This window comes from Scyliorhinus canicula, chromosome 17 (assembly GCF_902713615.1).
Source record: "Scyliorhinus canicula chromosome 17, sScyCan1.1, whole genome shotgun sequence".
NCBI classification, from domain to species: domain Eukaryota; kingdom Metazoa; phylum Chordata; class Chondrichthyes; order Carcharhiniformes; family Scyliorhinidae; genus Scyliorhinus; species Scyliorhinus canicula.
In genome coordinates, this window is record NC_052162.1 from 4,607,255 (window position 1) to 4,620,783 (window position 13,529).

General features: G+C 45.3%; 1 protein-coding gene across 1 annotated transcript in view; it reads left to right on the forward strand.

The window, feature by feature from the left end:
* LOC119951295 (tripeptidyl-peptidase 2-like) overlaps positions 1 to 13,529 on the forward strand; it is a 158,648-nt gene that overhangs the window by 92,810 nt on the left and 52,309 nt on the right. The window contains exons 16-18 of the mRNA XM_038774358.1: positions 511 to 617; positions 5,968 to 6,137; positions 8,366 to 8,482. Coding sequence (XP_038630286.1) covers positions 511 to 617; positions 5,968 to 6,137; positions 8,366 to 8,482 — 394 coding nt within the window. The remainder of the gene's footprint in view (positions 1 to 510; positions 618 to 5,967; positions 6,138 to 8,365; positions 8,483 to 13,529) is intronic.

The window sequence follows — 13,529 nt, forward strand, 5'->3', positions numbered from 1 at the left end:
CTCCACACAATACTCTAGCTGTGACCTAACCAATGTTTTATACAGTTCCAGCATAACCTCCCTGCTCTTAAACTCTATGCCTTGGCTAATAAAGGCAAATATGCCATATGCCTTTTTAACCAATGTATCCACCTGCTCTGCTTCCATAAGGGACGGGTGTACACGCATACCAAGGTCCCTCTGATCCTCGCTGCTTCCGAGCGTCCTGCCGTTCATCAGGTATCCCTTTGCCTTGTTTGTCCTACCCAAGTGCATCACTTCACATTTATCCGGATTGAATTCCATTTGCCACTGACCAGTCCATCTGACCACCCCGTCAATATCCTCCTGTAATCTAAGGCTATCCTCCTCACTATTTACCACCCAATTTTCGTGTCACCCGCAAATGTACTGATCAACCCTCCTACAATCAAGTCTAAGTCATTTATATAAACCGCATGCAGCAAATGTTTATTCCAGTTATAGATAATGGAACTATTCTAATTGCCTTTTTTATGTATTTGGATGTAGTGTAAATGCAGCTTGTGAATACAGACTTGTGCAAAAAAATGTGCACTTCAAGCCTGGAGAGATCAGAAGGCATTTCATTGAAGTTCCCCAAGGTGCTACCTGGGCCGGTAGGTGACACATTTCTGGGAATTTTTAGCATTTACATCAATAAAAAAATAAAATAGTGATATTAATAATGAACTCTATAACAGCAGATATGGAAAATTGATAGATCAGCAATAGGATTAAGAACATTGTTCTGCAAATCTTTTTTAAATGTATTCCTGGGGTGTGAGTGTCGCTGACGAGGCTGATATTTATTGCCCACTGTTAATCGTATTGAGGGGCTGGTGCTGAGCTGTCACCTTGAACTACTTCAGTGCATGTGGTGAAGGCACTCGCACAATGTTTATGTCCCCGTTCCTGTTTTTGTTGCATTTAAAGGGCAGAGGGTGAGGGGGAAATGCTCAATATGAGGCAGCATTGATCAGATGAGTTCTGCCTTGGACAATGCCAATGTGCCGGAATATGTTTTGTTGTTAAATTCTTAGTGATTGCAACTTGGCTATTTCCGTACATCTCAGCCAGCCTTTAAAATGTTGATATGTTAGTGAATCCTTACTGGTGATTAGGCAACAAATCAATTCATTCCGGTTGTGACCTGGAATGCACAGCCTGAAAGGGTGGTGGGAGCAGTCTCAATGATAACTTTGAAAAGAGGTTTGACTATCTGGTTAAAAGTGGAAGAACCTCCAAGGCTACAGAGAAATTAAAACAGGGTAGTGCAATTACCTGGATAGTTATTTCAAAGAGCACATACTTCTGTGCTGCAGAATTCATTGATTCTACGGTTTAACCTTTGCTTTCTGTTACTAAGCCAACTTTTTATCCTGTTTGCCACATTGCCCTGTATCCCATGGACTTTTACTTTTTTGATCAATCTGCCATGTGGGACTTTGTCAAACACCTTGCTAAAATCCATGCACGCACCATCCACTGCACTACCTTCATCAACCCTTCTTGTCACTTCCTCAAATAATTCAATCAAATTTGTGAGGCAAGACCTTGCTTTCAAAAATCCAAGTTGACTATCCCTGACTAATCTATGCCTTTCTATGTGACAGTTAATCCTATCTCTCAGGATTGATTCTACTAATTTGCCCACCACTAACGTAACTGGCGGGCCTATACTTGTTCGGCATTTCCTTCGATCCATTTTAAAACATTGGTACCACGTTTATATTCCTCCAGTAGCTCCCCTGTAACTAGTGAGAATTGTAAAATCATCCTCCGAGCATCTACTGTCTCCTCCCTGACCGCCTTCAGTTGCCTCAGAAACAATCCATCTGGCCCTGGCGACTTATCAGCTTTCAAGGATTCCAACCTTTTGAGTACCTCCTCCCTTTTTATGATGATTCCATCCAATATCTTGCACTTTTCCTCCTGCACTACTACTTCTGCATCATCCATTTCTTTTGTAAACACGGAGACAAAATATTAATTTAAAACCCTTCCCACAAGGCGGCATGTGGCGCAGTGGTTAGCACTGGGACTGCGGCGCTGAGGACCCGGGTTCGAATCCCAGCCCTGGGTCACTGTCCGTGTGGAGTTTGCACATTCTCCCCGTGTCTGCATGGGGTTTCACCCCCACAACCCAAAAGATGTGCAGGGTAGGTGGATTGGCCACACTAAATTGCCCCTTAATTGGAAAATAATAATTGGGTACTCTAAATTTATATTAAAAAAACAAAAAAAAAACCTTCCCACAGCCTCTGCATCGACACACAAGTTCCCTTCTTCATCTCTGGTCTCATTTTTTCCTCAACTAACCTTTTACCGTTAATATATAGATAAAACATCTTTAGGTTTTCTTCAACTTTACTTTCTACTCTTTTTTTTTTCAGACCCTCTTTTTGATCTCCTTATTTCCTTTTTGACTTTGTCCCTGCACTTCCTATACTCGTCTAGGCTATCTGCAGTGCTTAGTTCTTTGTGCCTACCATACGCTTTATTTTTCTGTTTTATCTTCCCTTGTATTTGGGCAACCAGGGGGTCTCAATTTGGCAGTACCACTCTTAATTTTGAAAAGGCATGTCTACTTTGTACATTTAGGATCCTGCTTTCGAGTGCTTCCTGCTGGTTTTCCACTGATTTATCCTCTAGCAGTGCTGGCCAGTCCACCTCAGCCAAATCCCTTCTCATTTCTGCAAAATCTGCCTTCTCCCAGTTCAAATTCTTTACTCCTGCTTTATCTCTGTCCTTTTCCAGGGTAACACTGAATTGCCATCACTATCCCCGATATGGTCGCCAACTGTCACTTCACCCACTTGCCCTTCTTCGATCCCCAAGACTAATTCTAGAATTGCATCTCCTCTCATTGGGTTTGTCACTAATTGGTTCAAAATATTTTCCTGGACACACTGCATGAATTTTTTTCCCTCATTTCCCCTTACATTGTTTGAATCCGAGTTGATATTGGGATAGTTAAAGTTTCAGATTATTATTGCCCTCTTCTTACAGACAGAAATTTGCCTACATATTTGATCTTCTATCTCCGTGGTTAGCAATGCTGCTTCACAGTGCCAGGGTCCCAGGTTTGATTCAGGTTTGATTCCCGGCTTGGGTCACTGTCTGTGCAAAGTCTGCACGTTCTCCCCGTGTTTGCATGGGTTTCCTCCAGGTGCTTCGGTTTCCTCCCACAAGTCCTGAAAGACATGTTTGTTAGGAGAATTGGACATTCTGAATTCTCCCTCTAAGTACCCGAACAGGCACCAGAGTGTGGCGACTAGGGAATATTCACAGTAACTTCATTGCAGTGTTAATGTAAGCCTACTTGTAACAATAAAGATTCTTATTAATTATCAAACTATTTGGGGGTCTGTAGTATATTCCCAGTAATGTGATTTCCCCTTATTTATTTCTGAGCTCAACCCATACGGCCTTGCTATTTGACCCATTTAGTATATCATCCCTTCTCACAACTGGAATTGATTCTTTAACCGTTAGTGCTGTTCCCCCTCCTTTTTAATCTCCCATTGTATTGTATCTGAAGTCTATAACCAGGGATATTCAGCTGCCGTTTTTGGCCCCCCTTTTGCCAGGTTTCCATTATAGCAATGGCATCCTGCTGCCATGTGTCTACCTGCGCCCTTAACTCATCTACCTTGTTTGGAATACTCCTTGCATTGAAATATAACAGTTTAATCCCACCGTTTCCCCTTGCTGGACACGTTTTAAACTTTGCTTCTCCTGTAATTCCAAGTCTATCACTACATCATCTACATCACTCGCTAATGTTCTGCCTCCATTCTCCAGATCTGAATTTGACCTATCTGATCCTAATCCTGGGATCCCATCCCCCCGCCACACTAGTTTAAATAATCCCCAACCAGAACTAGCGAAAGCCCCCACGAGGACATTGGTCTTTTCTCTGCCTGGGTGCAACCTGCTCGATTTGTAAAGGTCCCACCTTCCCCAGAACCGGTCCCAGTGCCTCAAGAATCTGAATCCCTCCTGGCTACATCATCCCTCCAGCCACGCATTAATTTGATCTATCCTCTTATTCCTGCTCACTTTAGCATGTGGAACTGGGATAATCCTGAAATTGCTACATTTGAGGTCCTACATTTATGTCTCCTAACTTTCTGCACTCCGCTTGCAGCTCCTCAACCCTTAGTTTATCAGTCTCCTCATCCAAGACCTGAAAGATTGGCTTAAAAAATGACTGCGTAGGTTTCACCCCTACCACCCAAAGATGTGCAGGGTAGGTGGATTGGTCACACTAAATTGCCCCTTAATTGGAAAAAATAATTGGGTACTCTAAATTTATTAAAAAGAAAAAAAAAAATTTTGTAATTAATTTACGGGATGTGGGCATCGCTGGCTAGGTGAACATTTATTCCCCATCCTAATTGCCCTTGAGAGGATGGTGGTGCGCTGCCTTCTTCAATCACTGCGGTGTAGGTGCACTCACAGTGCTCTCAGAGAAGGAGTTACAGGATTTTGACCCAGCGACAGAAGGTACAGTGATATGATACCACGTCAGGATGGTGAGTGACTGCGGTTCAGTATGAAACACCCCAAGGGCAGACATTTCACCTGCCGAGAGCTGACAACCAATCAAAGGACAGCAGCTGTATTGAATAACAGTGCCACCTGGGAGGGAGCAGCTGTTGCTGGTCCAACGCTAACCCGAGGCTGGGATTCTGGATCCCAGGCTGCAAGTGAGTGATGACGGGAGGGTGCCCATGGTGTGGGGATCATGATTGAGTGGGGGTCAGCAACAAGACCTCATGGTAGCATGGTGGTTAGCATCAATGCTTCACAGCTCCAGGGTCCCAGGTTCGATTCCAGGCTGGGTCACTGTCTGTGTGGAGTCTGCACGTCCTCCCCGTGTGTGCGTGGGTTTCCTCCGGGTGCTCCGGTTTCCTCCCACAGTCCAAAGATGTGCGGGTTAGGTGGATTGGCCATGCTAAATTGCCGGTAGTGTAAGGTTAATGGGGGGATTGTTGGGTTACGGGTATACGGGTTACGTGGGTTTAAGTGGGGTGATCATTGCTCGGCACAACATCGAGGGCTGAAGGGCCTGTTCTGTGCTGTACTGTTCTATATCTATATTCTATAAGAGCAGGGGATGGCTCTCAGGGGGCGCCCCCACCTTCCCAACACCTAATTTCTCGATTAGGTGCCTTTAAATGAGTGACCCCTCTGAAAAGCAGCCAGAAAACTCTACACAGGTTTGCATGTTGTGCTTCCCGCATGATGAGCCTCTTGCCACAGTGGTATGAGACCCTAAATGGGCATTAATTCTGTGATAATTTGCAGGGCGACCCCAAGAGTGTGTCAGAATTGATAGGGCGACCCCAAGAGTGTGTCAGTATTTACACGGGGTTCCTGGGAGTGTGTCAGTATTTGCAGCCGGTCCCTGGGAGTGTGTCAGTATTTGCAGCCGGTCCCTGGGAGTATGTCAGTATTTGAAGGGGGTCCCTGGGAGTATGCCGTATTTGAAGGGGTCCCTGGGAGTATGTCAGTATTTGAAGGGGTCCCTGGGGGTGTGACAGTATTTGCAGCCGGTCCCTGGGGGTGTGTCAGTATTTGCAGCCGGTCCCTGGGCGTGTGTCAGTATTTGAAGGGGATCCCTGGGAGTGTGTCAGTACTTGAAGGGGGCCCCTGGGGGTGTGTCAGTATTTGAAGAGAGTCCCTGGGCGTGTGTCAGTACTTGAATGGGGCCCCTGGGCGTGTGTTAGTACTCTGGGCTGGTCCTGGGACTGTCGGTGTTTAAGGGTAAGGTGCCTTACTTGTGTGTAATTATTTTCAGCAGGCCTCTCGTTAGTAATCCTCTGTCAAAGAGTGTGAAGCTGCAGTCCAAGCAAGTATGAAAGCTGTATGACCTATCAGCAATCATGTGCGTTGTAGCAGACACAGGACCACCCTACTAAGCATAGCAATGTAAAGGTTAACTTTTTGAATCTCACTGAGAACTTCTTTATTTCAGAATAAGCCTGACTTCAAAATCGGAAGATACAACCTCCGAGTTTGTGGTACACACTATCCAGCTGCAGAAACAGATGGCCTTTCGGGTGCACGAGTTCTACCACCACCTCTGCCTGTCAGAAAAAGCCTCTGTGGCCGATGCTTTTCCAGTCCAAGTGAGTACTGCTGCATCAATGATGACCCGGCTGGGTTTTCGATCAAGGCATAAATGTGCACCAGCTTGCCTCAGAGGAGGAATTAACCGTAACGGCAAGAATTATGTGCGTAAAACCTACACCAGCATTGCACCTGAGAGAGTGGGGAAGACTCTTGAATTGCACTTGCTGACCAAGACAGGGCTGTGCCTGCAAAGAGCATAACTCGCAGGAGCTGCCAGCCACTAATCTCACATCAGGAGCTCATGGTTTATCTGTTAGACAATGAGCAGGAATTTCAGCTCTGCCCATCCAGGAACAGCTCACTCCAGCTACCTGATCACGGAGTCTGCCTTTGTAAGTTTTCAGGACACCTTGGAAATGACAAAGGCAATACCTGCAACTCGCAGGGGTAAATGGGCATGAAACCTCAAACAGGGAATTCAAATTGTCGATGACTGCAGGCTGTTCATCCATCCGTTCTATGCCAGGTTTTGCTGCATATCAACCACGTGGTTTAACCTCAATCTCTCATTGTGCATATTCTTTAATATTTAACCTGGCTTTCAGGACATTCCGGACAGGCGCCGGAATGTGGCGACTAGGGGCTTTTCACAGTAACTTCATTGAAGCCTACTTGTGACAATAAGCGATTTTCATTTCATTTCATTTCAGTTGTGAACATATACTTGGATAATTTACACTTTTTTGGAAAGTGAGAAGAGGTGAAGGCTATTCGGGCCTGTGAGCCTTCTGAACTTTTCATTTCCATTGATCATGACTGATCAGTATTCTATTTCCATTCACCCACCATGCCCCTTGATACTCTTACCAAACACAAAATTATCCAAAGATGTGCAGGTTAGGGTGGATGGGCTATGTTAAAGTGCCCAGTGGTTAGGTGGGGTTACGAGGATAGGGCGGGGGATTGGGCCTAGGTCGGATGCTCTTTCACAGGGTAGGCAGGAATGTGAAGTTGAGGTTCAAATCAGATCAATCATGATCTTAATGAATACCGGAACAGGCTCACGAGGCCGAGTGGCCTCCTCCTGATTCGTATGTTTGTAAGTACTTGTTGGGGAAAGCCAGAATGTAATTGGAGAGAAGGTTGGCGAGGGACCGGTTGAAGTTTTGGAATGAAGGTAATAGCTGGGAGCCAGGTTAGTGGAAATGTTTGACGTTAAATCGAGAGCTGTTGACCATGAGGATAAATTTCTGCAGAGTAATGGAAAACAGAGGTGGGTGGGGACTGCAACTGGAGCAGGAAGCAGAGGAACCAAGCCTTGATGAGGGCCGAAAGGCTGAGGACTGAACAACCAGAGTCTAAAGTGACTAGTCAGAGGCCAGGGAAATGGATCTTATTAGAACAGTCGGGAAAGTCACTGACAGGGTTCGGAAGAGAACGGGCGAAGAAGAACCAAACAGAAAAATTACGATGGGGCAAAATTAATTCAGTGGGATGGGAACAGATAAATTTCCTATTTGGACAGGCCTATTGGTGTGTCAGCGAGGAAATGGGATGTGGGAATCGGTGGAACAGCGTTAGGAAATAACATCACCTGGAAGAGATGGCATCAGTGACAGTCTGGAAGTGATGGTTTGATTTTCAGTGGGAGTGGGGTGGGCCAGAATGTGTAGTTGCTGATGTCAGGGAGGTTGAAAAACTCAGCCGGGTGGAGCCCCTTTTGGCTTGTGACACAATTTAGTTGATTCTCTTTCCTGAGTTTGCTTCTCGCAGTTTCTGGTTCTGATGAAGGATCCACATTGCAAAGCCTTTGTTTAATGTTGTGCATTTATTCTTACCTCCCTCTGCACATCATGGTAGCATAGTGATTAGCACAATGGCTTCACAGCGCCAGGGCCCCAGGTTTGATTCCTGGCTTATGTCACTGTCTGTGCGGCGTCTGCACGTTCTCCCCGTGTCTGCGTGGGTTTCCTCGGGGTGCTCTGGTTTCCTCCCACAGTCCAAAGATGTGCAGGTTAGGTGGATTGGCCATGATAAATTGCCCTTAGTGTCCAAAAAAAGGTAAGGTAAGGTGGGGTTATGGGGATAGGTTGGAGGTGTGGACTTGGGTAGGGTGCTCTTTCCAAAGGCCGGTGCAGACTCGATGGGCCGAATGGCCTCCTTCTGCACTGTAAATTGTGTGATTCTGTGATATCAATTGTTAAGCAAAGGACATGCACAATTAGAGTGGCCTGTTGGGTTCACTGACTCTGGTGTATTTCTATAACCATGTCATTCTTCACAGGAAGAAAAGACCATTGAAATTTGTATTGCGCGTTGGTGGTCCAGCCTGAGACATGCTACCATCGACTACGTCATTTCATTCCATGGATTGAAGTGTAACAGTGACACATTACACATTGTGAGTATTGCCCTCTGCTCATTTACTTTACATATTTAATGATCAGTGTTGTGCTGAATTTGGATTGTGTTAAACTGTTTGAGAAATACTTGGATTAATGGAACGTTTGTGCAAAAGATGGCAGAATATTGACCAACAGACAAAAGAGAACTCTCTTTCTCCCTCACGAACTGCTTCAAATGGATGTGGTGAAATTTGGTTCACCGGCGAGGCCTCCTGGTTTAATTTCGCATCCGAAAGACAGTGGAGCACCTCCTCAACACTGCACTGTGGTGTCAGTCTGGATTTTGTTTTTTTTTAAATAAATTTAGAGTACCCAATTCTTTTCTTTCCCGTTAAGAGGCAATTCAGCTACCCTGCACATCTTTGGGTTGTGGGGGTGAGACCCACGCAGACACGGGGAGAATGTGCAAACTCCACACGGACAGTGACCCAGAGCCGGGATTGAACCTGGGAACTCGGCGCTGTGAGGCAGCAATGCTAACCACTGTGCCACCGTGCTGCCCCATAGTCTGGATTTTGTGCTGATGCTTGTGGAATGGAATGCAACTGCAACCTTCTGACTCGGAGTTTGGAGTGCTTCCCACTGACCATGACTAACACGAGGTAGAAAGCAGTTAGTTTTAGCATCTGGCTGTTACTGCCATCTACCTGATCGTATCAAATTAATTCCATATATCCATTACCGTGATGTGGAAAAATGAAGTGATATTTTGATAATTTGATATTTATGTCATATTTTGAAAGTAGCTGCTTGCTGACATGTGGAAAGCAGCCTTAATGCAGAACTGGAAGGATTGCTGAACTGTAACCATGTTTGTTTACGGTGTCAGGTGAAGTGTGTGACATGATATATAATCTATTATATATGTGTGTAGTTCAGTGAAATCAAACTCCCAGCTTCTCAAGACAGTCAAGTGAGCCTTCAGCCGCTGGAGGTGGGGGAATGTCTTCTTGCAGTTTATTTGTACGACCTCCCGAGGATACACACAAGATAAACTTACTCACACGATCTCCACGCAGATATGTTATAAGACTTGCAGAATCTTCAGGACTGATCACACTTCCAGGCTCAGTTACTATTGTTAAATGTCTCAGACTTCACCATCTGCACCCCTCAATACATATGAGGCTGATTTGCCTGAATGGATTCCTGGAGTTTGTGTCACGTGACCACCTGCCTCCAGCCATCCTTTGTTTTTGTTACCGAAACATTTTTAACATTCCCATTTTTTTCCCCTCAAATCAGAAACGTAGAAAATAGGAGGAGGAGGCCATTCGGCACTTCAAACCTTTTCTGCCATTCGTTACGATCATGGCTGATCATCCACTGCTCCCACTTTCTCCCTCCCCCACCCCCTTACCCTTTGATCCCTTTAGCCCCAACAGCTATATCTAACTCTTGAAAGCATAGAATTTTTTGGCCTCAACTGCTTTCTGTGGTAAGGAGTTCCACAGGCTCACCACTCTCTGAGTGAAGGCAGATTTCCACATCTCAGACCAGCATATGGTAGCACAGTGTCACCAGGGACCTGGGTTTGATTCCCGTTACTGTGAAAATCCCCTCGTCGCCACATTCCGGCGCCTGTTCGGGTAGACGGAGGGAGAATTCAAAATGTCCAATTCACCTAACAGCATATCTTTTGGGGCTTGTGGGAGGAAACCGGAGCACCCGGAGGAAACCCACGCAGACCGGGAGAATGGGCAGACTCCGCACGGACAGTGACCCAAACTGGGAATCGACCCTGGCACTGTGAAGCAACAGTGTTAACCACTGTGCTACCGTGCCGCCCCAATATTGTATTGCAACAATCTGAGGTCCTCGCACTAATCCCTGCGTTGCCCCACTAGTCACTGCCTGTCATTTGGAAAAAAGCCAATTCATTCCTACTCCTTGTCTCCTGTCTGCCAATCGGTTTTCTACTCTTTTCAATACACTATCCCCAATTCCATGTGCTTTAATTTTGCACACTAATCTCTTATGTGAGACTTTGTCGAAACTATTCTGAAAGTCTAAATAAAGCATATCCACTGACCCCCACCCCCCCCATCCACTCTACCAGTTACATCCTCGAAGAATTCCATAGATTTGCAAGTATGATTTTGCTTTCATATATCCATGCTGACTGTATGATCCTGCCACTGTTTCCCAAGTGCTCTGAACAAAGAACAAGAAAAGTACAGCACAGGAACAGGCCCTTCGACCCTCCAAGCCTGTGCCGACCATGCTGCCCGTCTAAACTAAAATCTTCTGCACTTCCGGGGTCCGTATCCCTCTATTCCCATCATATTCATGTATTTGTCAAGATGCCCCTTAAACGTCACTATTGTCCCTGCTTCCACCACCTCCTCCAGCAGCGAGTTCCAGGCACCCACTACCCTCTGTGTAAAAAAACTTGCCTCGTACATCTCCTCTAAACCTTTCCCCTCGCACCTTAAACCTATGCCCCCTAGTAATTGACCCCTCTACCTGGGAAAAAGTCTCTGACTGTCCACTCTGTCTATGCCCCTTAGAATTTTGTAGACCTCTATCAGGTCGCCCCTCAACCTCCGTTATTCCAGTGAGAACAAAACAAGTTTATTCAACCTCTCCTCATAGCTAATGCCCTCCATACCAGGCAACATCCAGTTCTGTCTTCACAGAGGACACAAATAATGTGCCAGAAATTATGGGGAACGCAGTGTTTAGTGAGAGGTTGGAACTGAAGGGAATCGGTATTAGTAGGGAAATTGATGGGATTGAAGAGCGATATATCTCCTGCACCCTCTCTAAAGCCTCCACATCCTTCTGGTAGTGTGGTGACCAGAATTGAACACTATTCTCAAGTATGGCCTAACTAAGGTTCTATACAGCTGCAACATGACTTGCCAATTTTTATACTCCAATGCCCTGGCCAATGAAGGCAAGCATGCCGTATGCCTTCTTGACTACCTTCTCCACCTGTGTTGCCCCTTTCAATGACCTGTGGACCGATACACCTAGATCTCTCTGACTGTCAATACTCTTGAGGGTTCTCCCATTCACTGTTATGTTCACTACCTTCCAAAATGCATTACCTCACATTTGTCTGGATTAAACTCCATCTGCCATCTCTCCCGCCAAGTCTCCAAACAATCTAAATCCTGCTGTATCCTCTGACAGTCCTCTTTGCTATCCGCAATTCCACCAACCTTTGTGTCGTCCGCAAATTTACTAATCAGACCAGTTACATTTTCCTCCAAATCATTTATATATACTACGAACAGCAAAGGTCCCAGCACTGATCCCTGCGGAACTCCACTAGGCACAGCCCTCCAATCAGAAAAGCATCCTTCCATTGCTACTCTCGGCCTTCTATGACCTAGCAAGTTCTGTATCCATCTTGCCAGCTCACCCCTGATCCCGTGTGACTTTACTTTTTGTACCAGTCTGTCATGAGGGACCTTGTCAAAGGCCTTACTGAAGTCCATATAGACAACATCCACTGCCCTACCTGCATCAATCATCTTTGTGACCTCCTCGAAAAACTCTATCAAGTTAGTGAGACACGACCTCCCCTTCATAAAACCATGCTGCCTCTCACTAATACGTCCATTTGCTTCCAAATGGGAGTAGATCCTGTCTCGAAGAATTCTCTCCAGAATTTCCCTACCACTGACGTAAGGCTCACCGGCCTGTAGTTCCCTGGATTATCCTTGCTACCCTTCTTAAACAAAGGCTGTTCTCCAGTCCTCCGGGCCATCACCTGAAGACAGTGAGGATCCAAAGATTTCTGTCAAGGCCTCTACTATTAAATCTTTCATAATGGACTCTGGCAATTTCCCCACTATCAACATCAGGCTGACTGGTCTGCGAATCCGTGTTTTCTCTCTACCCCACTTTTTAAATAATAGGGTTACCTTAGCTACCCGCTAATCTGTCTATAGAATCTTGGAAAATGACCATCAATGCATCCACTATTTTTAAGGCCACTTTTTTAAAGTATTCTGGAATGTAGATTATCAGGCCCTGGGGATTTATTGCTCTTCAATCCCATCAATTTCCCTACTAATAATGATTCCCTTCAGTTCCAACCTCTCACTAAACCCTGCGTTCCCCAACATTTCTGTCACATTATTTGTGTCCTCTGTGAAGTCGGAACCAAAGTATGTATCTAGTTGGTCAGCCGTTTCTTTGCTTCACATTATAAATTTCCCTGTTTCTGAAGACATTTGTCTTCACTGATCTTTTTCACATACTTATGGAAGTTTTTACAGTTACTTTTTATGTTCCCCACAAGCTTACTCTCGTACTCTATTTCGCCCTTCTTAGTCAATTCCTTGGTCCTCCTTTGCTGAACTCTAAACTGCCCCTTATACTCAGGTCTGGTGTTTTTTCCACCAATTTTTTTGTGCTTCTCCCTTGGATTTAATGTTTTCTCTGGCTTCCCTTTAAGCCATGGTTTGCTCAACTTCCCTGTTTTTTTGTGCAATGAACAATTATTGCAGTTCACCCATGCAATCTTTTTTTTTTAGATGTTTTTTTAAAATTTAGAGTACCCAATTATTATTATTATTTTTCCAATTAAGGGGTAATTTAGCGTGGTCAATTCACCTAATCTGCACATCTTTGGGTTGTGGGGGTGAAACTCAAGCAGACACGGGGATAATGTGCAAACTCCACACAGACAGTGACCCAGGGCCGGGATTCGAACCCGGGTCCTCAGTCCCATAGGCAGCAAGGCTAACCACTGTGCCACGTGCCGCCCACCCATGCGATCTTTGAATATTTGCCATTGGCTGTCCACCATCATCCCTTTAAATAACGTTCCCCAATCCATCATAGCCAAATCGTACCTCATACCATCGTAGTTTCCTTCACTTTGAATCAGGACCCTAGTCTCAGAATTAACTGCGTCACTCTCCATCTTAATGAATGAATATCATGATCACTCATCCGCAAGGCGTTTCACACAACTAGATTGCCAATTATTCCGTTCTCATTATCCAGTCTAGGATAGTGTGTTCTCTCACTTGTTCCTCAACGTATTGGTCCAGAAAACTATTCTGTATACATTCCAGAAATTCC